The sequence below is a fragment of the Chionomys nivalis genome, chromosome 14 (assembly GCF_950005125.1).
Source record: "Chionomys nivalis chromosome 14, mChiNiv1.1, whole genome shotgun sequence".
NCBI lineage: Eukaryota > Metazoa > Chordata > Mammalia > Rodentia > Cricetidae > Chionomys > Chionomys nivalis.
In genome coordinates, this window is record NC_080099.1 from 57,377,449 (window position 1) to 57,403,225 (window position 25,777).

The 25,777-nt window shown below is 43.7% G+C and overlaps 1 protein-coding gene across 6 annotated transcripts; it reads left to right on the forward strand.

Moving 5' to 3' along the window:
- Positions 1–13,492: 13,492 nt before the first annotated feature.
- On the forward strand, positions 13,493–24,200 carry Znf24 (zinc finger protein 24). 6 transcript variants are annotated; one of them, XM_057788285.1, is made up of 4 exons: positions 13,493–13,606; positions 16,392–16,896; positions 17,586–17,730; positions 20,763–24,200. In XM_057788285.1, exons 2-4 carry the CDS (start codon positions 16,477–16,479, stop codon positions 21,299–21,301), a joined length of 1,104 nt encoding a protein of 367 aa, XP_057644268.1. In that variant the 5' UTR covers positions 13,493–13,606; positions 16,392–16,476; the 3' UTR covers positions 21,302–24,200. The 6 variants fall into 6 exon arrangements, with proteins under 6 accessions (XP_057644268.1, XP_057644273.1, XP_057644272.1 ...); XM_057788290.1 differs by having other exon boundaries at positions 13,525–13,588; XM_057788289.1 differs by lacking the exon at positions 13,493–13,606 and adding an exon at positions 13,757–13,869.
- Positions 24,201–25,777: the final 1,577 nt, after the last annotated feature.

The following is a 25,777-nucleotide window of genomic DNA, read 5'->3' on the forward strand; positions in this document are numbered from 1 at the left end:
GTGTTTGTGTGTTATTGGTTTGTATGTGCATGTCCAGAAGTCAAGAGAGAGTATTTACCCCTGAAGCTGGAGTTACAGGCAGTTGGGAACCACCTGGTGTGACTGATATCGGTGCTGGGAGCTAAATTTGGTCCTCCAGGAGAGAAACAAGGGCTCTTGGCATTAAAACACCTCCCTTAACGGGTCCTGTAAGGAGCAGACAGCATCCTTCATATTGTGCCAGGTTCATCCTTGTCCCCTCACTAGGAAATCCTTTGCCTGATCTGAGTTAATAAAATCATGTTTTGTTTTGTTTTTGTTTTTGTTTTTTGCTGGGTGTGGTGGCACAGGCCTTTCATCTCAGCACTCTGGAGGTGAAGTCAGGTAGAGAGTTCTATGAGTTCGAGGCCAGCCTGGTCTACCAGGCAAGTTCTAGGACAGCCAGGGTTGTTACACAGAGAAACCCTGCCTTGAAAAATCAAAATGCCAAAAACAAATAAACAAACAAACAAAAAACAAAAAAAATTAGCTTTTGGCGTTGCCTGCCATCTTAGTTTCCTTCCTAGTGCTGTGATAAACAGCAGCCCAGAAGCAGTGTGGGGAAGGAAGGTTTATTTCATCTTACAGTTTATATTTATATGAAGTCCATCACGAAGGGAAGTCAAGGCAGGAAGGTGGAAACGGTAGCTGCAGCAGAGACCATAGGGGAATGCTGCCTCCTGGCTTGTTCCCGATGGGTCATTAGCTTGACATACAGCCCTGTAACTGGAGGTTTCTCTTCTGCCTGCCAGTTCCCAAATAACCACTCTGAGACTTAATTTATTTATTTATTTATTTATTTTGGTTTTTTCGAGACAGGGTTTCTCTGTGGCTTTGGAGCCTGTCCTGGAACTAGTTCTGTAGACCAGGGCTGGTCTCGAACTCACAGAGATCCGCCTGCCTCTGCCTCCCGAGTGCTGGGATTAAAGGCGTGCGCCACCATCGCCCGGCTTCTGAGACTTAATATTAATTACAAACTGCTTGACCCATTAGCTCAGGCTTCTTATTAGCTAACTCTTACAACTTAAATTAACCCATTCCTATTTTTCTATATTTAACCACGAGGCTCGTGGCTCGTTACCTCACATCTTACTTCTCCGGCAGCTGCTGGCATCTCCCTGACTCTGCCTTCTGTCTCCCTGTGTCTGTTTGGATTTCCTGCCTAGCTGTATTCTCCCCTGCCATGGGCCAAAGCACCTTCTTTATTAACCAATGGTAATAAAATATATTCATAGCATACAAAGAGGCATCCCACATCACAACCCAAAGCCATCTGCCTGGGAATGGCACCACGCACAGTGGGTTGGGCCGTCCTAAATCAACTATTAATCAAGGAAATGCCGTACAGACTTGCCTATTGGCCAATGTTACCAAGGCATTTTCTCAATTGAAGGTTCTTTTTCCTGGCTTGTGCCCAGTTGACAAACAAACAAAACCCAACCAGCATACAGGTATATACTTTCCATTTAAAAATAAGTTTTATGTAGCATAAGGTAAGAGTCAAGATTCAGTTTCTGAGCTAGGATATAGCATGGATGTTAGATGTTTTCAGAGACGGGGTGGGGAGAGGAAAGAGGAGAGAGAAAGAGGAAAGAAAGAAAAGAAAGAAAAGGAAGGCAGGTAGATCGATTCACTTTCCAAAAGATTGCCCACTAGGGAACATTTAAAGTTTCCCTTTACAACGGCCTAATAAGGCCAGAAGAACAGATACCTGAAATATTAGGAGTCAGTGAAAAAGCTCCCTCATATTGGGAAGAGACACAGTCTCTGTACAGAATCGCAGGCTAGTTTTGAACAACCTGCATGGTTGGGAAGTTTCCAGGCTTACGGGAGGTTTAAAGAGGCTTGGGCTGGTAGTTCTCCTTGGTGTCTGGTTAGTAGCACGTGAAAATCTTCCCTAGTTGGTACCGTCATCCTAACCTCAGATTATTCCTGCAGGGAACTTCCCATACAGCCGAGCAGCGAGGTGCTACGGCACACACTTGCAGTCCCAGCTACTCTTAGCTGCCCCTCGGCACACCGTCTTGCTTCACTGATAGCAGAAAAGCCAGAGTAATGCCATGGTATTGAAACTCGCCCCCTGGAACTTACAGAAACCTCTAAGGTGCAATGGTAAACCAAACACTGCCAGATAGCTCAGGGAAGCACTGTTTAGCAAAATTGCCTAGAATATACAGGCATGACTGTCAGGGAAAGCGATGCTAGGATCTGACCGCAGTTATTCAGCTGGCCCGTGCGGCCACTCAATGAGCGGCTCTCTTGCGCCCTCTAGTGGCACACTAGAACATTGGCTTTTGTTACAGAAGAGCTTTGGGGGCCCATTTCACTTTAAAAAAGAGCCAACACAACCAAATATATATATATAAAGAGTTCGGTTCCCAGCACCCACGGCTGAGTCTCCAGCCACCTTTTTGCCGGGCGGTGGTGGCGCACGCCTTTAATCCCAGCACTTGGGAGGCAGAGGCAGGCGGATCTCTGTGAGTTCGAGACCAGCCTGGTCTACAAGAGCTAGTTCCAGGACAGGCTCCAAAACCACAGAGAAACCCTGTCTCGAAAAACCAAAAAAAAAAAAAAAAAAAAAAAAAAAAGAGCCAAATAAATTTGAATTTCCGTGGAATGCTAGCACCGTCCCCTCACTTCTGGTCTATGTAGGACCTCATAATGCGATTTTATTTGCAAATGTACCTCTTTTGCTTGTGGGATGTGTTAAAATGACATCTGATTGTGTGGTGCCCTTTAAAAGAACATGAGAAATTCGTTCGTGTCCAGCGAGGAGAGCAGCCCATGTGAGAACAGAGGCAGAGCCTGGGACAGTGCTGCTACAAGCCAAGGGATGGAGAGGATTGCTAGCAATGACCAGCAGTGAGCAAGGGGGACCAGAAGTGAGTTCCTTCCGTTTTCAACCCAGTGTGGTCTTTAACACCTTGATTATAGTCTTCTGGTAAGCCCCAATCAAGAGGTTAGCATCCCTGCAGGGGTTTAAGCCACCTAACTTTTTGGTAATTTGTTGTGGTAATTAATATACCCCAATTATGGCATCATTAAGTATTTAGTTGCAGGTGCTGGGGAGATGTCAGTGGGCAAAGTGTTCTCAGAGGCACCAGGACCTGGGTCCTGATCGCTAACACCCACTTAACTCCAGCACTGGAGGGGTGGATACAGTCAGATCCCAGGGGCTCTATGGGCAGCCGATTTAGCAGAAATGGTGAGCTCCTGGTTCAGTGAGAGACCCTGTCTCAAAATAAAACAGGAATTGAAGGAGATATGAAGTGCACGTTGGTGTGCGTGCACGCACGCACACACACACACACACATCACTATCACCTCACAAAAATGTCTAGTTTCAGTCTGTGGATAATCATCTCATCAAACCCATGACTGGCAAGAAGCAAGACTGTATAGAGAGCTGTGCTAAAAACACACAGTGCTAGAAGACCCTAAAATGCTAATCCCTGTCTTCAGCTCCCTGCACGTCACCATCTTCTAGATGTGTATTTTTAGTATTGAATAAAATATATAATCTTCATCTCTTTGCTTTCAAAGAGTCACGAAGCCATTATGCTTTTATTAAATGTGTCTAATTGCAGCCCTTCTCTGAGTCATGAGCTTCCCCTCGCGGATTACTGTCTTCGCTGACAGCTATGAAATACCCAACAGTCTCTGTTCAGTTCCAGATTTAACACTTTGGCTTCATTCTGTATCTCCATTTGGTATTACTCTGGGTTCCCGTTACCAATAAAATTAAATTTCTCACTCACTGGTGTCCAATTCACGCTCCTGATGCCGTGACTAACGGGAAACTGACTCTTCTTCCCCATTTATTCCTCATGTTTCTGTCCATATCCACATGGATTTTGTATCTGCGTGAATTTCAGTAGAGATTAATGTACCAGCCACCACACAGGGGACTGTAAGCAGAGACTGCTCTTTTACTTCCTGGCCACCCAGAACCAAATAATCACACAGAAACTATAATAATTACAACACTGTTTGGCCTATTCACTCAGGTTTCTTATTAACTAACTCTTACATCTTAACCCATTTCTATCAGTCTTTGTATCGCCATGAGGCTGTGGCTTACTGGAAAGTTTCTGAGCATCTATGTCCTTTGACAGTTACGTGGCGTCTCTTTGATTCCATCTACTCTATATCTCTTCCAGCCTGGCTATATTCTGCCCTTCCATAGGGCAAAGCAGCTTTATTCATTAACCAATAAGAGCCACACATATACAGAAGGACCTCCCACATCAGGGAACAAAGGGCATAGCAAGAACGACGGTGAGCGCCACGTCTGCTCATCCTACCACACGCATATGTGAGTGAAAGACACCTTAAGAGAGGCCACACTTCTCTTGGGGAGAACGAATGGCCGATGTGGTTAGCTAGCCCGGAAATGGAGAGTCAGAGGTGAGGGGTAATAATTTACAGTCTGGTAAGGATGCCTGTGCAAGAAGTAACGGCATTCGGTGGTAGTCAGTTCCACAGAGAATTCAAGGAAAAGGTCAGACTCGAGATTCACATTGGACTTCATTAGTAGTTGGAGTCCTGGTGGGACTGACGAGCTGGCTCACAGGGAACCCACTGCGTGGAAGGTGCAGCAACCGAAGGTGCCGTGGATGACATTGGTAGCTTGAAGGATTGCAGAATAAGAGAGCCAGCTGGGTGGAAGTGGTCAGCCAAATGAAAGTGGAGAAATACAGAAGAGGGTACGAGGGCTCGGGAATGCGTCTCAGGCAGCAGAGTGGCCCCGCATACATGAAGTAAGTGTACACCTCTAAGTGTGTCTCTGGGGACATTTTTAGAGAGGATTGACAGGTGGGATGGCAGCCGAGGAGGAACGGCCTGAATGCATATGGCTCCATCCAGCAGGCTGGGGACCCAGATGGAACAGGGGTAGAAAAGAGAAGGCCACCCAGTACACACAGGCTCTGTTCTTCCTGGGTGTGTGTGCCTGTTGCGGCTGCTGTTATGGGAAACATCAGATCCAGCTCATCCAGTCTTTCAATGCAGACTCATCTGGTGACAGCTAGGAGTTTCCAAATGGTCACGGATCCCCTTTGCTCTGCGGCTTGCTAAGGCTCAGCGGGTACCAGGTTCTCTACTTTTTCAATGTGCCCACGGCCAGTGTGGGACCACACAGCCTCTGGTCTTGCACCAAAAGGAGTCTGTCTTGCTGCCATTTATGGATTAGCTAATGGTTTTCAAGCATTTGACTAATTCCTTATTCTCTTGTCTAATCCCTCATTTCCCCCTGCATGTGTGTTTTCTAGAAGTCTATAAAGCCTCAGCTCTGAGCCGAAGCATCGTCGTAATGTTTAGGAACTCATTCGCCAACTCAATCCTAAGCTGAGAGGCTCGTGGAACTGTCTCCACAATCTGAGGGCGCTCGTGGAACTGTTTCCACAATCGTAAGCTGAGGGCGCTCGTGGAACTGTTTCCACAATCGTAAGCTGAGGGCGCTCGTGGAACTGTTTCCACAATGGTAAGCTGAGGGCGCTCGTAGAACTATCTCCACAATCATAAGCTGAGGGCGCTCGTGGAACTTTCTCCACAATCATAAGCTGAGAGCGCTTGTGGAACTGTCCTCGGCCTCTGCAGCAGGCTGATGGGGGAGGAATCTGAATTCTGGGCCACATTTAGCCCCATCCTTATTTTCCCACTGCACAAGAAGATATTTGAGGATGTAGAAACAAATTACTGGTGACAAAGCACATGGTACCGGTGGTACTTACCTTTTTCTAAGGCCACTCTGTTTTGTGAACAGACTTCTTCGTTAAAACATCGATATTTGGATGTTTTAGTGTAAAGATGGGACCAGCAAACTGTGACAAAGCCCCAGCAGCCTCCCAGTTTCTGTGCCTTTACACAAGCCCAGGACTTTGGTTTTGTGGTTTGTTTGTTTGTTTGTTTTTGTAACTTTACCTAGTTGTTGACAGAACTCTGAGAAATGATGGTTTTGTTGGAGTGAGAGGCACAGGGCCCTAAACTCATGAGAGGTCAAGTTCACCCCGCCTATCCCCCTGGCTGCATCAAAGCCCAAGTCAGGGGCACCTGGTTTCCATGGCAACTGCTCTTATATCTGGAGACTGCCTCCAATCAGGGACCCCAAGACTCTAAGCAGCACGGAGTCGGCTTTCTCTGGAATTCTCCCACAAACCTGGCCAGGCCCAGCTGTGAAGCATCACCCTTACCATTTTCCCATGCACATCCTGCACTTGTCTGTCCCTTGTTCTCTGAGCCCACACTGAACCCCTGCTGCTTGCTGAGATGGTACCCGGCCTAAGAGGCACCCTGAAACACCCTGGTCCTGTCTAGGAGTGGGGTATCCTCAAGTCCTGGGACCCTGCTCCTCAGGCCACTGGGTGTGTTGGGCCATCTGGTCTACCATCTCAGGTGGAGAGCTGGGAGCAGTTGTGGAATCATTGATTCCTTCTGAAATGCTGAATTGGCAGGGTATTTTGAAGGCTTCCTTCCTGTGACTTCCAGAAGCCTTTCTGAGCTACCCATAGTCTTGTTCAGGCCTAGAATTATCAGGGTGTGCTGTTGTGGGCCTCAGGCCTCTAACTCTGTGTTGGGCCTCTAAGTAGGAGCCATGTCAGGACCCCACCCTTCCCCCTTAGTCCCTGGGAACCTTATCTGACTGTGATAGATTCCTCTTTTACAACATGGTAAAGCTCAGGCTTTATGAGGACTTAAGCAAGGTTTACCAAGTGCTACAGAACAGGGCAAAGCCTGTGACCTCTGTTAGTGTTTGCAGTCTACCGTGTGGCTGTCTAAAGGGATTTAGTTGGTAACGTAAGCTTTATAAAACCTCAGGCCTCACTCATGTCACAGCTGTATTATTACTGCCTTATAAAGTACCTGGAGTGCTGTAACCACAGTGGGATAAAGCCACAGGCTCCAGAAAGAGGGAAAACAAGGACACGGGTAATATTAGTTTTATCAGTTGTGACCAAACTTACACTGTTGCATATACTGTCCTGATGTGGGATTCCCCTCTGTATGCTATGAATATGTTTTATTACCAGAGATATAAGAGAGACAATAGGTGGAGTTAAAGAGATGCCATGTAGCTGCTGAAGCAGAGATATGCCTGGGAACCTTACTGGTAGGCCACAGCCTAGTGGTGATACACAAAATAATAGGGTTAATTTAAGATGTAAGAGTTAGTTAATAAGAAGCCTGAGCTAATAGGCCAAATGGTGTTGTAATATAGTTTCTGTGTGATTATTTGGGTCTGGGCAGCTGGAAAATGAATGAGCAGTCTTTATTTTAAAATGGCGCCCAGGGGGCTGGAGAGATGGCTCAGAGGTTAAGAGCATTGCCTGCTCTTCCAAAGGTCCTGAGTTCAATTCCCAGCAACCACATGGTGGCTCATAACCATCTGTAATGGGGTCTGGTGCCCTCTTCTGGCCAGCAGGCATACATACAGACAGAATATTGTATACATAATAAATAAATAAATATTTAAAAAAAAATGGCGCCCAAACAGCTTGGGCTAACACGCATGGCCTGCCACCCACTTCAGATCTGGGTCCTTGTATACCCACTCAGGGTTAGGAGGAAAGCAGTTGAGAGCATGCCAGCAGCTCAGCACTTTCTGCCTAGGCAACTGGCTGAATCATGTCTGCTAGGCATGCCCAGGCAGAAGAGCATGGCAGATTCCCCATACACAGAGATATTTCCAGGCCATGCAGTGTGCTGCATGTCAGATTTAGCTTTTACTCAGACAAAAAAGGTTTATGTGCTGCATGGTGCTTCCCAGAGTTGAGGTGGTGACCATGGCTCCTGCCCAGCAGTCCCAGGGCTGGCAGTAAATGTGCCTCCATCATATTGAAAGACCAAAAGAGGTGAAGCCAGCATCCAGGGGTGCCACAACCATACTGTTTATCATTTTAAAATGCTCCTTGTCAGAAAAGGATTTCAGATATACAATAGGACAGATTCAGACATAAAAGACCTCCAAAAGAGATACAGTATGTTTTAAAATATATGTAGGCTTGGGATAGAGAGGGGAAAATGGGTATAGACAGTTATAAAAAGAACTAAAGTCTTTAAAGAGACAGTAAAAGTAATATAAAAGAGTACAGACAGTTGTAGATTAAAGGAATAAAGAAAAATAAGCCATATAAAGATGGAAAACACACAGAGAGTCTGGATTATACATATTATTGTGTTTTCTTTGAATTTTTTTGACTGCAGAGAGACATTTGATTCTGGGGGCTGCTAAATTAAACCAACAAAAAGGTATTATGACTTCACAATTTGGGTCTAAGAATATGTTGCTTTTAAAAAGAGGTTGTTGACAGAAATTTCTGTCCCACAAGGTTCCACAGTCATTCAGTCCCAAAGAAACACACAGAGGACTACAATAATCATAAGTTGATTGGCCTAGTAGCTCAGGCTTCTTATTAACGCTTATAACTTATATTAGCCCATAATACTTGTCTGTGTTAGCCATGTGGCTTGGTAACTTTTCCAGCAAGGCAGTCACATCTGGCTTCCTCTGTGTCTGGGTGACGACTGCAGACTGAAACTTCCCTCTTCCTATAATTCTCATTGTTATGCCTCTACTTCCTGCTTGTTTGTGTCACCCCACCTGTGCTTGTTGCCTAGCTACTGACCAATCAGCATTTTATTAAAAATAATACAACTGACAGGATAAAAGACAATTGTCCCACAGCAAGAAGCTCTGCTTTTGTTTCCACAGAGAATGAGAACCTGTGGGTTCCTTCCAGGCTAATGTGGTTTGATAAAACAGAACAAGACTCCCTGAAAGTTCTCTATGAACCCTAAAATATACTTTGCCCAAACAAACAGCAAGAAGCAGTTTAAGGAAAACTATGCCCAAATTCCTAAAATAATTGTTTATAAATGTTTGTTTTCATTTAAAGGGGGCTGATTACAAGTGATTAATGGTCAATTTCTAAAAAAAAAATAATAAGGGGGATATGATATAGAGATGAATACTTTGCATTGGTATGGATCTTGGTCTATTGTTACAGATTTCAGGTTGATTTTGTTACACTGTATATATATATACATATATATTTCTACTCTTATTTAAGATATTGTTTACATAGCTCATTTAAAAGTGTGATATATAATTAAAAATTACAGATTCATAAAGTCATTTATAATAGTAAAACTTGTAGCCATGTTAGTTAGGTTTTCTAGATGTATAGAGATGTATTTCAAATGTATAAGTATTCTTCAACCCTTTCAAAGACCTGAAGAATATGGCATTTAAAATGTTTTAAGAACTTAGACTTTTCTTGACGGTGACACATGTCTGCTTCTGGCAGTACCAATTACTTCACAGAGGTTGATGGGCATCGAATAAACTCATTATGAAATTTGACTTTAATGTGCTATTTGGGCAAGAAACTGCTCTTGCCTGGACTGCTTGATAGTATGCTGTATAAACTGGACATGCAGGACCCACGGAAAAGTGACTGCTAAACTTTCAAAAAGACATAACGATCCTTCAGGGTTCCTGCTTCACAGAAGAAACTGCCAGACATTCTACAGGATACAAAATAAAGCAACCAATGAACTTTTCCAGTACAAAAAAAAAATAGGTCTTCAACTTTTCTGCTTCACTAAAAAGTCTGCAAGATACTATAGGCCTGTAGGTTGAAGATGGATGCCTCAACGTTACTGAAGAACTTTGTGTGACTGTCCAGGCAGCAAGATGTCTTGACAGAGTTGAAGAACAAATAGTTATAGTTTTATTGATAACAAAAGATTAGATGTAAAACTTTAGACTTACAAAAATAGGATATTATTTTCCTCAATTTGCTGAATATAAATGAACTAAATATTATAACTATAATTCTTGCTTGACAACTGTTTTGTATATGTAATTTTACTATATTAAAGTTAGAACTTTGTATTTAGACAGAAAAGGGGAGATGTGGGACTCCCTTCTGTTTGCTATGAATGTTTTATTACCATTGGTTAATAAAGAAGTTGCTTTGGCCTACAGCAGGGCAGGATGTAGCCAGGCTGGAAGAGATACATAGAGAGAGTAGGTGTAGTCAAAGAGATACCATGTAGCTGCCAAAACAGAAAGACGCATGGGAACCTTACTGTTAGGCCACAGCTTCGTGGTGATACACAAAATAATAGAAATGGGTTTATTTAAGATGTAAGAGTTAGCTATAAGAAGCCTGAGCTAGTAGGCCAAACAATGTTGCAATTAACATAGTTTCTGTGTGATTATTTGGGTCTGGGCAGCTGGAAAAAGAAAAAGCAGTCTCTGTTTACACTGTCCAGTTTTTAATATTTGATTACTAGTGATTCATAAACTAAAATGGTCTTCCTTTTCATTATTAGCAAAGGAATGCATGCAGAAACAGTTGTCCTGGCAAATTGCTATGTTGCTAGTAATACTATGATTGGTGCTCTGTTTTATAATTTGTTTGATAATATACAAGACGGGGTTTGCCACTCTCTTTTGATCCCAATATGCAGTTGCACTGGTATATACCTGAAGCCATAATCTTAAAGGAGAAAAAGTCTGTGTTCATGAAGATGTACCTGCAGGCAGTATTTGTAATCGAGAAAATCAGATAGAAATTGAGTATTCTACAGTAGAGTAATAGTCAAGTAAATATAATGATGCTCAAAATGAGAAATAAAAGACTATACAAATTAGAACACATTAAGATGAAGAATATGTGTTTGCTTTTAAAAATGGTTCATGTAGCATCACAATAATATCGTTGGGGCTGGAGAGAGCTCCGAGGTAGAACGTTGCCTACCATGCACAAGGCCTGGATTGTATACCCGATAAATAATAGTTTTAACAGTTACCAGAAGTTGAAAAATCCACCCAAAAGTCTTTTCCCATGAGGCCATTTCTTTGGTCTCTTTGAACCTGCTCCAGGGAGAGCGCTTTTCTTATTTTTCTTTTGTTCCTGTTCTCTGGCAGATCCTTTGCAGTCCTGGCTAATCTCCTATTGCCATTTCATTACCCTCTTGGGCAAGGCTTTTCTAGAAGTTGGAAATCACTCACACCCATGAGTTAATGAGTCTTAGCTCCTTGGCTGTCTTAAGAAAGGCATCTTTGAAAGAGACTGATATCAAGGACAGGGGCAGCACTTCTGTAGTCTTGTTTCTGATCTTAGTTGTTTGGTTGGAAGAGGAATTTGTGTTGTCTTGTTTCCATTTCTATCTTTAGTGTGTTTTCGGAGAATCTGTAAGGAGATTCCCATATCCTCAGAAAGAAGCCTTACAGTCCTGAGCTATTGCCAGGCAAAATGTCTGCAAAGAGTCATCAACATGCCTTCTCCAAGCCCTGAAGAGCCTGCTGGGCTTCTCACAGAAAAGACAGAGGAGTGGGCCTCTGGTCAGGACCTGAACCTTCACTGGTGCAGCTCGGCCCACGATTTGACTACTGAGATTCACCTGAGTCCAGGAGGCTCTGCAACGCTCCAGGAACTTTTGTCTTGCTAACTTGCTTTAGTTATTTTTCTACTGCTGGGGCAAAGCAACATGACCAAGCTAACTTTTTTGTTGTTTTTTTTTTTTTTTTTTTTTTGAGACAGGGTTTCTCTGTCCTAGATCTAGCTCTGTAGACCAGGCTGGCTTCGAACTTGCAGATCCACCTGCCTCTGTCTCCTGAGTGCTAGGATTAAAGGCGTGCACACCACTTCATTTATAAAACATTTCATTTGGGGCTTAGGGTTCCAGGGGGCAGTAGAGTCTGTGGCCATCATGGTAAGGAATTTGGCAGGCAGCCATGATGGTGGAGCAGTAGCTGAGTGCTTACATTTGACCCACAAACAAGAGGCAGAGAGGGAGAGGGAGGGAGGGAGGGAAACTAAAGGTGTGAGCCACCGCTGTCCAGCAAGATGCTATGTCTGTGCAAGTGTGGTGGAGACAGAAGAGGTTGTTGGATCCCCTAGAGCTACGTTACACTTGGTTGTGATCTGGGAACTGAGCTATGGGCTCTCCAGGTCCAGTCTGCCCCAGTTTGACTAGATCTTTAAGAAGACCAGGGATATGAGTCTAGAAGCCCTCAAACTAGGGACTGAAATGACAGTTTTCTAAAGTGAGTGCCTTCAAAGAAGAGGTGCTGCGAGGCAATTCTCACTGGTCCCCACTTTAAAACTGAGAATGGAATCAAGAGGCAAAGATTACAAAATGCCACATTTTTACTTGAGTATGTTTATTCTTTTTGTTTTTCAAGATTAATTTGCTATAAAATCTCTTAAAGAAACAAAACAGTATGCTCGAAAGGCGGCAGGGAGCCGCCAAGCTGGATCCTGGCTGGCGGCAAACGGGAGAGTGAACTGCTGGACAAAAGCCTCACAGTGAAGGAAGGCCTTAGCAGGGGCTGTGGGAAGGTGAGCGCTTGCTGTGTGGCCAGCTGCTTGTTTACTGCTCCCATTCACTACCCCAGCAGAGGCCAGGGCACTTCGCAGAGGCCCTTTCCCGAATGAGACAATAACGCAAAGCTTGGGGATCTTTTAAATGTTCTGCAAGGCTTTCCAAAACAGGGCTCTTTTGTGCCATTTCTGAGACTTGACATGTGACCTAGCAAAGGCCGCAATGTGACCAGCTCGCAATTCATTCACTTATTCAAAGAAAAATGTACTGAGTTTTCTGTGTACCAGCCGGCATCCTGAGACTAGGTGGGGGTGCTGTGGAAACCAGGACAGAGACGACTCAACCTTTACTGTACTTTCAAAGCAAAACTAAGTAATGCGATCACTTCTAAGAATGCCCCTAAGCGTGTGGGGACCACCTGGAGAAACGAACATTGGCCAGAGAGGTTGAGGCTGCCCGAGTCATAGTCAGAGGGAAAAGCAAGCAACAGACCATAGTCGACCTGCCGGATAGTGTAACACATTTTGGTGTCATAGTTAAGGTAGCTGAGATCCACTGGACTTTAAATTGGGGAATGAGGTGCCCCGATTGATTACACCTGCAGCTGCTTTGGGGCATGAAATAAAAACCATGCGTAGATTCTACAAATTCCCTGTGACGACTAGCCAAAGTTCGCAGCTAGTCTCATCTGTTTTCTTTGATAACTTGACGTAATTGTTGTAACACAGCTAGTGGAAGACGACAGTTTGAGCCATGTTTAGGTGCAAACCTTCCTACTTTCGGCCCTGAAGCGGGAATAGTCAAAGTTCCTGCACTATAGGATGTGGGGGTAAAGATTTACACTAGAGAAAGCGACTGTGCTTGGCACGACTGGGACAGGCTTTCAGAAATGTTCACTTTCCTTAGTTACTTCAGAGGGCTCCTACGAGGAGTATGGGACACTCGGGAAACTGCCGCCCACCTTCCTCTTGCTCCCCTTTGCTTCTCGTCGAGTGGAACAGAGAGCAGAGCCCACTCCGGCAGAGGCGCAAGGCCAAGCCCGGCTTCAATGCGGCCATTGTCATCAAGCCGCACCTCCCCCGCTTGCCGCGCGTCCCCATGGCAACTCGGGGCTTCGTCTGCCCCCCCATACCCCCGCCCCCCGTCCTGCGGACCGGAAGCCGGGCGCGCCGGGGGCTTGTGGGAAGAGGCTGTGAGCGACGGTGCAGCGTCTGCCCGGGACTGCGAGGCTGCGGTGGGTCCCGAGCCAGAGGTCAGCGGCGTGCGGGACAGGGTTCGAGCAGGGGCGCGGGGCGGGGCGGTCGGACAGCGACCGGCGTCGTTCGGCGTCTCGGGCGTGCGCGGAGAAGGCCGCGGCGGAAGGGCGGCGGCGCGGCTAGCCGTACTTCGAGTGTCCGCAAAACCCCCAGCATCCGCGTCCTCGCCGGCATGTCCTCCCCTCCCCCACCGACCGGTTTTGTTCTATTTCGAGGCTCTATCGGCTCGCTGAGGGTTCTGGGAATCGCTCAAGCCGAGGTGGGATCCTGTGGTTCTCGCGCACGGCCTTCTGGGATTTGTAGTCCCGCCGGTGCAGGACGGAAGTGCCAGTCCTGGGTGGTGGGGTGTTGTGGCGCCTCTGCGGCCCTTCGCGGTTGTTGCTGGGAAGAGGACATCGGCCTGAGTTACTGGGGCTGGCTGGGCTTGGCGCTGTGAGGCGGGAGGTCGTTGAAGACCAGGATCCCGCCAGGTGCCCGACGGCGTTCCTCCTCGTCCCACGAGCCTGGTGCAGTACAAAATAGGAGTCAAAGCAATTTCTATTACGTAGAAATGCTTGAGCCGTTGATAGGGTCGGGTCCAGGAAGAGGAACAAATAATTTGGATTTTGCTCTCAGGCCATCGTTCCTCTCAATATTTAATGGATCTATATGGTCTGTCTGTTGATACGGTGTTTTCTCATTCTCTGTCTTCACCTTGACAGGTTTCAGTAAGGTTTTCTTAAGTTTCTGTTTTTCATATTCTTGGCTCTGATAAATAAATAGTGGCTGTAAAGGTTATTCTTCCTCTATTTTGTTTTGTTTTTTTTCAAGACAAGGTTTCTCTGTGTAACCCTGGCTGTCCTGGAACTCGCCCTGTAGACCAGGCTGGCTCCGAACAAGGAGATCCACCTGCCTTTACCTCCTTAGTGCTGGGATTAAAGGCGTGCGCCACCACTGCCTAGCTAAACTTATTATTCGTAATGTGCTGTGAACCGTGACACTGGTATGATTTTGCAGATACTAAAAGGATGAGAAAGTAGCTCACAGATTTCCCCAAAGGAAAAGTTAGGGGAAGCTATTTAAGGAAAAAGACTCCAGGCCACCGTGAGAAGTTGTGAGTGCTTTTTCCCATAGCATTTGCTGCAGGAGATGAACTGTCGCTGTAAGTTTAAGTGCATGTATGGTGTGGTGGATGCCTAAATGCCATTTGCTTTTTATGTGAAATAGTTTCTTCCCCAGTGTTTCGTGATCCGTTACTGACTGTGTAAAAGTGAATCTGTGGCAAAAGCCAGTAGCGCAGTTAGCTTTGCTATGTAAATGAGGACAGTCTTGCTTCACCTAGGTGCTGGGGTTACAGGTTGAGGACACCAGAACAAGTGAACAGAACATTTTCACAAATATTTTGTTTAAGGGGTTCCTAAACAATACTTTTTTTAACTTTAAAGAAATAGTGTGTGCGCGCATGTGTTCACATTCTGAGCAGTAGCTCAGCAGCAGAGCAGATTTGCACGGTACTTGTATACAGTCTCTAACCATGGGGGTGGGTGCGGACAGTCGACCTGTTTCCTAATCCAGATTTGTAAAGACGAAAAGAAAAGTGGGTATGGGGCTTGCTCCAGCCTCACAGCCGGTGCTGGATCCCAGATTCTGCACAGAAGGGGAACGAACCCTGCATGCTGTCCTCTGACTTCCACACCTGGCTGAGATGTACAAACACAAAATCAATGTCAAAAAATGTTTTAAGTGTCCTACAGTTCTGAATATTTAGCTTTTTATTTTATGTATGTGTGCACCATGTGTTGCCTGGTGCCTAAGGAGGCCAGAAGAGAGTTCGGGGGTGCTGGAATCAAATCTGGGTCCTCTCCAAGGGCAGTAAGCCTTCTTACTTGCTGAACCAATTCTTCAACCCCAAGGGTTCAGAACATCTGGAGAACACTGCAGTCGATGGAGTCTTACGTGGGTTCTTTGGGTTATTAAATTAAATTACCTTCTGTTGACTTCATGTCACAGACTTGCAATCTTTTTCTGGAAAGGGCCAGATAGTAAATATTAAGTTGCTTTAGATCTTAGCTGAAATTGTCGAACCCTGTAAACTCTTCCATTATTGCCTGAACTATGATTAAATGTAATGATTTATAGATACAAATTTAAAAAATACAGGGCTGGAGAGATGGCTCAGTGGTTAAGAGCACTGACTGCTCTTCAAGAGGTCCCAAGTTCAATTCCCAGCACCCACATGATACCTCCCAGTTGCCTGTAACTCCAGTTCCAGAGAATCCAACACCCTTATACAGATACACATATAGGCAAAAACCAGTGCACATAAAATAAACCATTTTTTTTATTTAAAGTATTTTTTTAATTTTATGTGTGTGTATGTATATGTGTGTGGAGGCCAGAGAATAACAGAAGAAGTAAGTTCTCTCCTATGGAATGCTGGTTGTCAGAGTCAAGTCATCAGGCTCGGCAGCAGGTTCCTTTGCTAACGGAGTGGCCTTGCTGGCCCTAGATAAATACATCATATTTTCCTATCATAAAATGTTTCTATGCCTTTTAGCAATTTAAATTTTTATACTACTCTTACTATGGCTAGTGTAAGTTTTTACACTACTCTTACTATAGGCAGCGGACTAGATTTGGCTGTAGTCTACCACCTATGGTAGCATTTTAGTCAGTATAAACTATTGATTGAAATTTTTAATCCAGTAAAAACGTTTTTTTTTTTTTTTTTTTTTTTTCTGCTGCTTTCAAATATCTTGGGGTATTCGGTAATTTATGTGTCTTATATTTCTTATCACTTAGGAGTACCTTTGAGGAAAGCAGAGTATTTCTGTGAGTACGGTCTATATCCTGCCTCGGCTGCCTTTTCTTGAAGGATTGTAACAGGATGTCTGCACAGTCGGTAGAAGAAGATTCAATACTTATAATCCCAAATCCAGATGAAGAAGAAAAAATTCTGAGAGTGAAGCTAGAGGAGGACCCTGATGGTGAGGAGGGATCGAGCGTTTCCTGGAGTCAGCTCCCTGACCCAGAGGTTTTCCGACAGCGGTTCAGGCAGTTTGGATACCAGGACTCTCCAGGTCCCCGAGAGGCTGTGAGCCAGCTCCGAGAACTTTGCCGCCTGTGGCTCAGACCAGAGACACACACTAAGGAACAGATACTGGAGCTGGTAGTGTTAGAACAATTTGTTGCCATCCTACCTAAGGAGCTACAGACTTGGGTTCGAGAACATCACCCAGAGAATGGAGAGGAGGCAGTGACCGTTCTAGAGGACTTGGAGAGTGAACTTGATGATCCCGGACAGCCGGTGAGCATGTTTGCCTCATTTTTCCCAAGTCAGAAACACTCATATAGCAGTAGGCAAACTGCGATTAACTTCATTTGACTAAGTTAAACTATGTCTGTGCCTCCCTCCTGTTCATTTGTCACTCTGCAATACCTGGGCTGCTCTGTGGTTGGAATTTTCTTTGTGCTGCCAAACAGCTCCCAAATGAAGACACGGAGACATTATTAATTATGAGTGTTCCACTAACTCTTTTAACTTAACCTGTTTCTGTTCATCTACATTGTGCCACGGGGCTTTTGACTTTTCATTCTGTATGTCCTACTTTCCTGCTTCCTTCCTGTCTGGCTGACTGGCCCTTGGTGTTTCCCTATCGTTTCCTTTCTTCTCTGAGCCTAAATCCCTCCTCCTACTTACTCTCCTGCCCAGAAGTTCCTTCCACCTATACCTCCTCCCTCGCTGTTGGCCATTCAGCTTTTTATTAAACCAATCAGGTGCCTTAAGCAGGCAGAGCAAAACAGCAGCACATCTTTACATGATATAAACAGATGCTTCAATCTTTACATAGTTAAACAAATACAACACTGCATAGTTAAACAAATATTGTGCAACACTGCTCTGCTCTCTAGGGCTTTGTATTACATTTTTTGTGGCATCTCTTATGTGCTTAGTATCAAAATTCCTTCTCAACCAAACTAAAACCTTGTTTTCAGGTTTCTCTCCGCCGGCGGAAACGGGAAGTGCTTGTAGAAGAGATGTCTCAAGAAGATGCTCAGGGATTACCAAGTTCGGAGCTTGATGCTGTAGAGAACCAGCTCAAGTGGGCATCCTGGGAACTCAGCTCTCTGAGGCACTGTGGTGAGGACCAGAACTCTATGGGGCCGGCCTGTCCCAGAGTGCTTTGTTTGTTTTTTGGAGAAACACTTTTAAGCTGCTGTTTAGAAATTGCCGTGCTGTGAAGAGCTTGACTTTCCTGGTGGCCGACTCAATGGCCTTGGGAGTTTTTACTCCTCGGGTTTGGCATCTCTAGCATTTCTTTAAGGACGACCGCCCATACTGGGGCTTCGGTCTGCCTGACTCTGTGCCAGTGCCTGTAGACCATGTCTGTTTCACACATGACACTGCTTATCTGCCGCCTGCTGTGTGCTCTCTTGTTCTTGGTCTCCCGCCTAACTGTATTAATACGGTGAAGTTACTGGAAGTCTCCTTCAACCTTTCATTTTATTACTTGAATTACTTCCTAAAATTTCAGCTATTTCTGGGTTTTTTTTTTTGCTTCAATATTTTGCCTCTTTTTAATTAAGAAACTTTCCCCCCATACTTTAATTTATTTTATGTGTATGGGTGTTTTGCCTTTATATGTGTCTGTAGCATGTGCTTGCTAGCTGTCCTTAGAACTCAGAAGTGGAAGTCAAACCCCCTGGAGCTGGAGTTACAGATGGTTGTGAGCTGCCACGTGGGTGCAGGGGATTAAACCTGGGTCCTCTGGAAGAGCAGCCAGTGCTCAACCACTGAGCCATCTCTGCAGACCCCTTAAGAAGCTTTTTAAAAAGATGTTTTAAATAAAAAGAATGTGTGCTTGTGTGTGAGGATGTGCATGTGAGTGCAGGTCTCAGGGCAGGGGAGAGCACTGGATCCCTGGAGTTGTCGGTGGGTAATGAGCCGCCCAATGAGGGTGCAGGGAGCTGAATGCGGCTTTTTTGCAAGAACTGTATGTGCTCTTAACCACTGAATCATCTCTACAGCCCTCTAGAACTTAAAAAATAAAAATAAAAAACTCAGAAATGAGACGAGGATAAACTCTTTACTTTTTCCTGAGTTTTTATTCAAACTAGGCTCCCAAGCTATAGTATGGCTTAAATGCAGAAATATCAAAGTATAATTGTAATAATTCAGATTTTTTTTGTTTCCAATATACTGGCACTTAATGCTGTGTACTTGTTTATATGATCTAGGATACTCAACTTGCTGTGTTAGCGTTTTGTTTATAGGAAGTTTGTTTGAGAGTGCGTTAGGAGTCAGTCTCTGAGGTAGATGGAGATAATGTTGGTTTGCCACACACAGGGACATGAGCAGGTTTTCTTCCTGTGTGAGGGGTGGTGCTGTAAATCAGACCTGAGGCAGAGGTGCGATCCGCTCACTACTGCGGTTTTCCCTAGCTCGTGGGATGTTGTTCAGTGTGCTCTTCAGAGGTGTACTTTAATGGGTCAAAGCTGTTCCCTTCCTAAATTTTGGGATGGCTTTCCATGGTTGGCCTCATGTTAGCAGTCTGGCCGCTTTCACGTTCAGAGAGTTCATTTATTTCATGCCACGCATCCTCACTTGCCCTTCATACTTGACTTTTCAAGTAGCTAAGCCGCATTAACCCTTCAGGCCCTTAGGTCTTCCTCCCCCCTGCTTTCCCGCTTGTCTTACCCGTGGTGGCTCCATCTTTGGCCACTCTCGGTGCTGCTGCTCACCGTAGTCCCTGTTACGCTGTGTGGCCTAAACTTCAGGGGACTGTGGGTGAGTCTTGCTCTTTCCTCTGCCTGTGAGTAGCAAGTGCTGCACTGTAAAATTGAGGCTTTTTTCTAGACACGTCTCACTCAGACTTACAAGGAACAATGTTTCTGGCTGCTGTGACAAATAGCAAATTGGGGCGAGCTGCTTTAATGAGGACTTTTCATTATGGTGTATTAAAGCTCTGAGTGTCGGCTTTAGTTAACATGGGCTGTTTTTGGTTTTATTTGTTCTGGGGTTTTTTTTGTTTTGTTTTGTGTTTGTTTGTTTATTTGTTTGAGCCTTTGTCTCTGCCTGGTCTGAAGACGCCTGCCTCCTGTGGGTGCTGGAGTCTAAGGAATGTGCCACCACACCCAGTTCTCGACTTTTTCTTAATCAGGACTCTGTTCTGCTTTGAGTTCAGTATCGATTGTGACACATTAATTTATTTCAGCAGCAGCTGTTGTTTGACACCTTTTTGTTATTCCTTCATTTTGCTATAATCTCTTAAAAACTGTTTCCTAATGGCCATCATTTTTCTTCCCGAAGTTTCCTTCAGACCTAGCCATATCAGTTTGATTTTTCACTTTTGTTTTATAATCTGTCACCTTTTTGACTATGTTCTATTTAGAAAATTTTGTGTGTGTATTACATGTATGTGGGTATGTATGTATGTACGTATGTATATGTATGTCATTTGTTCAGTTGCCCAGAGAGGTCAGAAGAGGAAGTTGGACCCCCTAGACCTGGAATTGTGATGGTGGTTGTGAGCCTCCCAGTGTGGGTGCTGGAACTGAACTTGGGTCCTCTGAAAGACCATGTGCTCTTCATGACTGAGCAATCTCTCTAGCCCCTATGTTAAATTTAGATAAAACCAGCGCACACCTCTAATCCCAGCACTTGGGAGACAGGGGCAGTTGGATCTGAGTTTGAGGCCACCAAACTCAGAATGAATTTCAGGACAGTCAGGGATGCACAGAGAAACCCTGTCTTGAAAAATCAAAAAACAAACAAAATAGATAAAATAAAACCTTCTGTCGTTTTGTTGTCAGGCCATTAGCTCATTGGCCTCTTCACCACCCCCTTTCCTTCATTGAGAATTGTCAGCCTTATACATTCATAGACGTGAACAGGGTTTTTTGTTTGTTTGCTTTTGTTTTAGTTCATGAGCAACTTTTTGTTTTGTTTTGTTTGGTTGGTTTTTTTTGCCAGGCATGGTGGTGCATAATTTTAATGCCAACATTAGGAGGCAGAGGTAGGCCGAATTAGTCTATACATAGCAAGTTCCAGGCTGGCCATGGTTACATAGTGAGACCTTGTTTCAACAACAAATAACCATTTTTTCCCCCTTCAAGTTCTTTTCTCTTCAAGTAGGAACTGAGTGATACTTGTATTTTTTTTTTTAATTTCAGATGATGATGTCAGGACAGAAAATGGAGCGCTGGCTCCAAAGCAGGAGATTGCTTCCGCTGTGGAATCTCAGGAAGTTCCTGGCACTCTTAATATAGGTGTTCCTCAAATTTTTAAATATGGAGAAACCTGTTTACCCAAGGGCAGATTTGAAAGAAAGAGAAATCCCTCTCGAAAGAAACAGCACATATGTGACGAATGTGGGAAACACTTCAGCCAGGGCTCAGCCCTTATTCTTCACCAGAGAATCCACAGTGGGGAGAAGCCTTATGGATGTGTCGAGTGCGGAAAAGCCTTCAGCAGAAGCTCCATCCTTGTGCAGCACCAGAGAGTCCACACTGGTGAAAAACCTTACAAGTGTCTTGAGTGTGGGAAAGCCTTCAGCCAGAATTCTGGGCTTATTAATCATCAGCGAATCCACACTGGGGAGAAACCTTATGAATGTGTTCAGTGTGGAAAGTCCTATAGTCAAAGCTCAAACCTTTTTAGACATCAGAGACGACACAATGCAGAAAAACTTTTGAATGTTGTGAAAGTTTAAGAAATTAGGGGGAAACAATGAGCACTCAGGTCTTTTTCTTCAGAAATGAATACTATTAAAAACATGAAGTGATAAAGAAAAGTTTTTTTTCCCTGTTGACCGAGAAAATCCACTGGGAGATACAAAAAAAAAAATCTTCATTCATCATTATTATCTCGAAAGAAATGCTGTTATGCCTAAAAACTGAAATTTTAAATAATTCAGGTATTAATACCTAAAATTTCCATGTGATATTTATATTCTCTTTTTTCCCTAGTAATGAGCTACCTAATTCTTTGTCCCTTTCTTAACAATTTCCTTTTTCAGACAAAGAGTTTATTTCTGTGTTGGTCATTGGAATGTTGTTTTATAAGGATACATACCTTTCTATTTTAAAAGGCAACGTAAGAATTGTAAAATCTTAAAGCCCATCATTTAAAAACATCTTTGAACATTTAGTTTCCTTTTGTTCAGTTTGAGTATATTTGGGGAAACTAGAAGATAGAGGCTAGTCAAAGCTTCAATGTTAAATGAGCCTTAAGATCTCAGATGAGTGATGGTGGCAGAATTTTAAAGAGTGAAGGGAAAAACTGGAAAAGTTACACACCGAAGTGTATCAGTTACATACAGGCATCTTTCCTTAGGAAAACTTCAACAAAAAAAGAAAAACTGATTTTATCTAAGTTGTGGGCATCTTACTAATGAAGAGTTTCCTATGTAAAAATAGCACTTGTAAAGTGAAGATAAATATTACACTAAGGAAGAATGCTGGTGTCGAAAGGCAGATGTAAAATTAAGGCACTTAGATGATGTGGCTTTTAGAAAAATCTCAAGTCTAACTCATTTTGCTCTCATCCTAGTTAAGGATATAGAAAACTCCTTGAGGGGAGGGCAACAATATCAGGTTTGCTCTTCTTATTCCTTTGGTACAAAAGGGTTGAACACCAGGCTAAAACAGCCATGCATTTGTTACTAAACATTTTACCGACAATGCACTGTGCTAGGTACTGTAATCCTGCTGTCAGTAGGTAGGTATTTGTTCCACTGTAAGTCATAGGGGTTCCCGTCAGCATTCCCAGGTCACCTCTGAGATTCCCAGAGTTGTAGTTCTCTTAGCAGTGTGTTGTGTTTGGAGGGAGGTGAGCTCAGAAAGCTAGCTAGTCAGCTGTTCGCACTTTTCAGAGGTGAGCTCAAGACACCCTCTATTAAACAGTTTTGAATCTTAAAAATCCAAATGTAATTTCTAGTAGTATTGTAGCTATAACTACACGTTAAGTTGAATGGACCGTTCTACATTAAAAATAAATAACTAAGCTATGAATAACTAGTTTTATTAACTGGCAGAATTGATTGAATTTTTTAATTTACAGTCTTAACACATTTTTTAAAAAAACATTAAAAGTAATACATTTTAGTAGTAGGATTCTGTATACCTGGCTAAGAATCCAGGTACTGTGGCTCTACTGTTCAGTGGCAAACTCTGGAAGTTAAAGCATTGAGGATAAGAAAATGTGGGGTTTTTTTGTTTGTTTGTTTGTTTTATGTAAGACAGGCGTCATTACATGGAAAATTATCCACAGGAGGACAGATATTTCCAGCAATTTGGGTTATATCTGGTACTTGGTTGAATTTTAAACTGAAAAGTGAGATTTTTGCGTGAGTCTATTGAAAACAGTTCTAAATGCAATGCAGCTGGTGAATGAGGCAGAATGAAGCTTGTTCATAGATTTCTGATAACAATTCTAAAAAACGTGCTTTATAGATTAAGATTTATTGAAGTATAAATATGTAGTAATGCTATAATGTATTTTTAAGTTATACAAGAAAAGTAGGGACTTTTGTTTGGGTCTTTTCTCTGTGGCTGAGAGGAAACACGTTAATGTCCAATAAAGCTGTAAATGCCTCTGCTCTAAGGTAGCGTAACCTGGAACCGTGTTACTTGTTTATGGCTGGTTCTTTCCCAGTAGGTTTTTGACGTGGCACATTTGATGACTACTGGGATGACAGAGTAGGTAAAAGGGTGGAATGCCAGACTTACAATTTTAGGGGTAGATTGGGTAATGTGGAAGCTCAGAAAAGGCGGTACTAGAGTTGGCAGGTAGGTGTTATCTTTCTGGCTCTGACCCCTGTGTATCTGTTGGGAAGGAAGCTCGGACAAGGGACTGGTCTAAAACCCCTCATGGTATAAAGGAAAAGGAAAGCAGTGGGATGTATATTTAACTGACTCTGGCTAGGCATAAGTCTCCACTAGACAGATTAATTTACAGTAACAGTTAGTGATTGCTGTCTTCAGAACTGTCCCCCACAGATCATCATTATTTGGGGGTACCCAGTCTAATGAAGTAGACATGAGCAGGTGGCAAGCAGTAGCCTAGCCAACACCTTTCTGGTTAGCATGTGAGCACTTCTGTGAAGGCATGCACACTAATGGGCCCAACAGGCTGTCTGTTGATTTTATAGTCACAGATGTTTGACCATTAGCAGCCTGTCTTAGATTCGTGTGAGCTTCGGGGAGGGTGCCTGTTCTGAGAGAATGTGCATGCTAAAATGCTTGGAGTACTTAATCATCTAGAGTTGTGGATTAGGAAAACAAGACCCAACAATCTCGGAACTTGTGACTTGGAAATGGCCACTTAGAACTGCAACACAAACCTAGTTCTGTGGATTCCACAGGCCAGTTCGTTTGTTCATTTGTTTGCTTATTCTGTCAAGAGTGATGGTGTTAGCCAGGGTGGTGGTGCACACCTTTAATTCCAGCACTCCAGAGGCAGAGGTAGGTGGTTGTTTGTGAGTTCAAGGCAAACTTGGTCTACAGAGTGAGTTCCAGGACAGCGAGGACTAGGACTACACAGAGAAGCCCTGTCTCAAAAAACCAAATTAAAAAAAAAAAAAAAAAGATGGCAGTACAAGTTTAATAAACTTGAAAGTTATTATATATACACCCATTTAAATTTTCCACAATGCAGAAACAAAAGATGAAAAAAGACATCAGATTTAGCCAGAAATGGTGGTAATCTGGTTTATTGTCCTTCCAAATTCAGCTCTATACACGTTTAAGCAAACACCTTTAAAATAACAGTCTTGGATTGAGTACAGGCACCAACTAAAGTGCCTTACTCTGCTTTCATCCTCAACAGACCTGAGGTCGTTACATAGCTCCATCTACCGTAGAGAGACTGGCTTTCCCTCCCCCACTGCTGTGGGCATTTTCCATAGTTATGGTATTCCTTTGCATTATTACACTCAGTCCATCTAACCCACCCCCACTGATGGGTTTGTAGGTTCTTTATGCATAACAGATACATTTGCTGTCCATAAACATAGATTCTACTACTTATGTAGTTGTCCCTATAACACAAATAACTAGAAATGAATTCATTGGGTCGGGAAATACATATTTGACATTTTTGAGAAAATACAACTTTAAAAGTTGGACCAATAACTCCATTAATAGTAAGAACGCCTGTTTGCCTGCTCTCCTGACAGTACTGCAGCCTGAAAAGGTTTTGCTCGTCTTACAGACCAGGTCTTTTTTCATTTTCTTTTCTGTGTGTGTGTGTGTGTGTGTGTGTGTGCATGTATGTCTGTGTGTGTGCACGCATGCATGTGCGCCTTTATTGGTAAGAAGGAACTTTTTTTTGTTCATTGGCTGTTTTATGTCCTGTTTTGGTCTTGTTCTTTTCTTCTTTTGTTCTAATTATGAAAGTATAAATGACTACATTAACATCATAAACTTAAGAGAGACAAATGTAAGACCATTTTCCCAGGTCAGTTCCATTTTCCAGTTTACTGTACATCCTAGTACAATTTGTGCACATTTCCATGTGAATATACAGAAATGTGGACTCCCTTTAAATAAACGGGATTATTATGAATTTTAAGACATCTTTGTCTTAGATATTCTGGTCTTCAAACTCCTGGAAGGTGGATGGCTGGCTGTAAGGCACTTGCTGCCTGACACTCTCCTCCATTTTCCGACAGATAGCTGTAGAGTCTTCACCTCTGTAGAGTACTCATTGCCCACAGAGCCGCCTTACCCACACTGGACAGCCCTTACCTGTTTGGGAAAAGGAGAGAGAAGAGACCTTCCTATATGCATTTCCCTGTCGAATAGTGAAGTTGGTCATTTATAATTTCCGGAGGATTGTTCATTCATGCTTCTATTGCCTTTGTACTGGGTTATGTGGGTATCTGTGTTTGTTCAGCATCTCTTCCCTCATTTACGGCAACAGTATCCCTATTTCTTGTGGTTAACCCATTCCATATGGCTTTGGTGAGCACAGGACCAGGCTCGTCTCCTGAGCCACACTAGCCACAGTGATTAGACAGTGGGCATCAATCTGAAGCAGGCTAAGGAGAGCGCTCAAGAGAACAGCAACTCCTGGAAAGAAGGCTTTGGAGACACTGGAGACCCAAGGACGACGGGAGCCTGCATTTTTCCTATGTGGAGAAAGTCCCTGAGGAGAAACTCAGAGGCTAGCAGAGATGGTGAAAAAC

Coding starts and splice junctions, on each gene's coding strand:
- Znf24 (XM_057788285.1), top strand. CDS start 16,477: ATGTCTGCACAGTCGGTAGAAGAAGATTCAATACTTATAATCCCAAAT. Junction 16,897..17,585: donor TTGATGATCCCGGACAGCCG/GTGAGCATGTTT, acceptor CCTTGTTTTCAG/GTTTCTCTCCGCCGGCGGAA. Junction 17,731..20,762: donor CAGCTCTCTGAGGCACTGTG/GTGAGGACCAGA, acceptor TTTTAATTTCAG/ATGATGATGTCAGGACAGAA.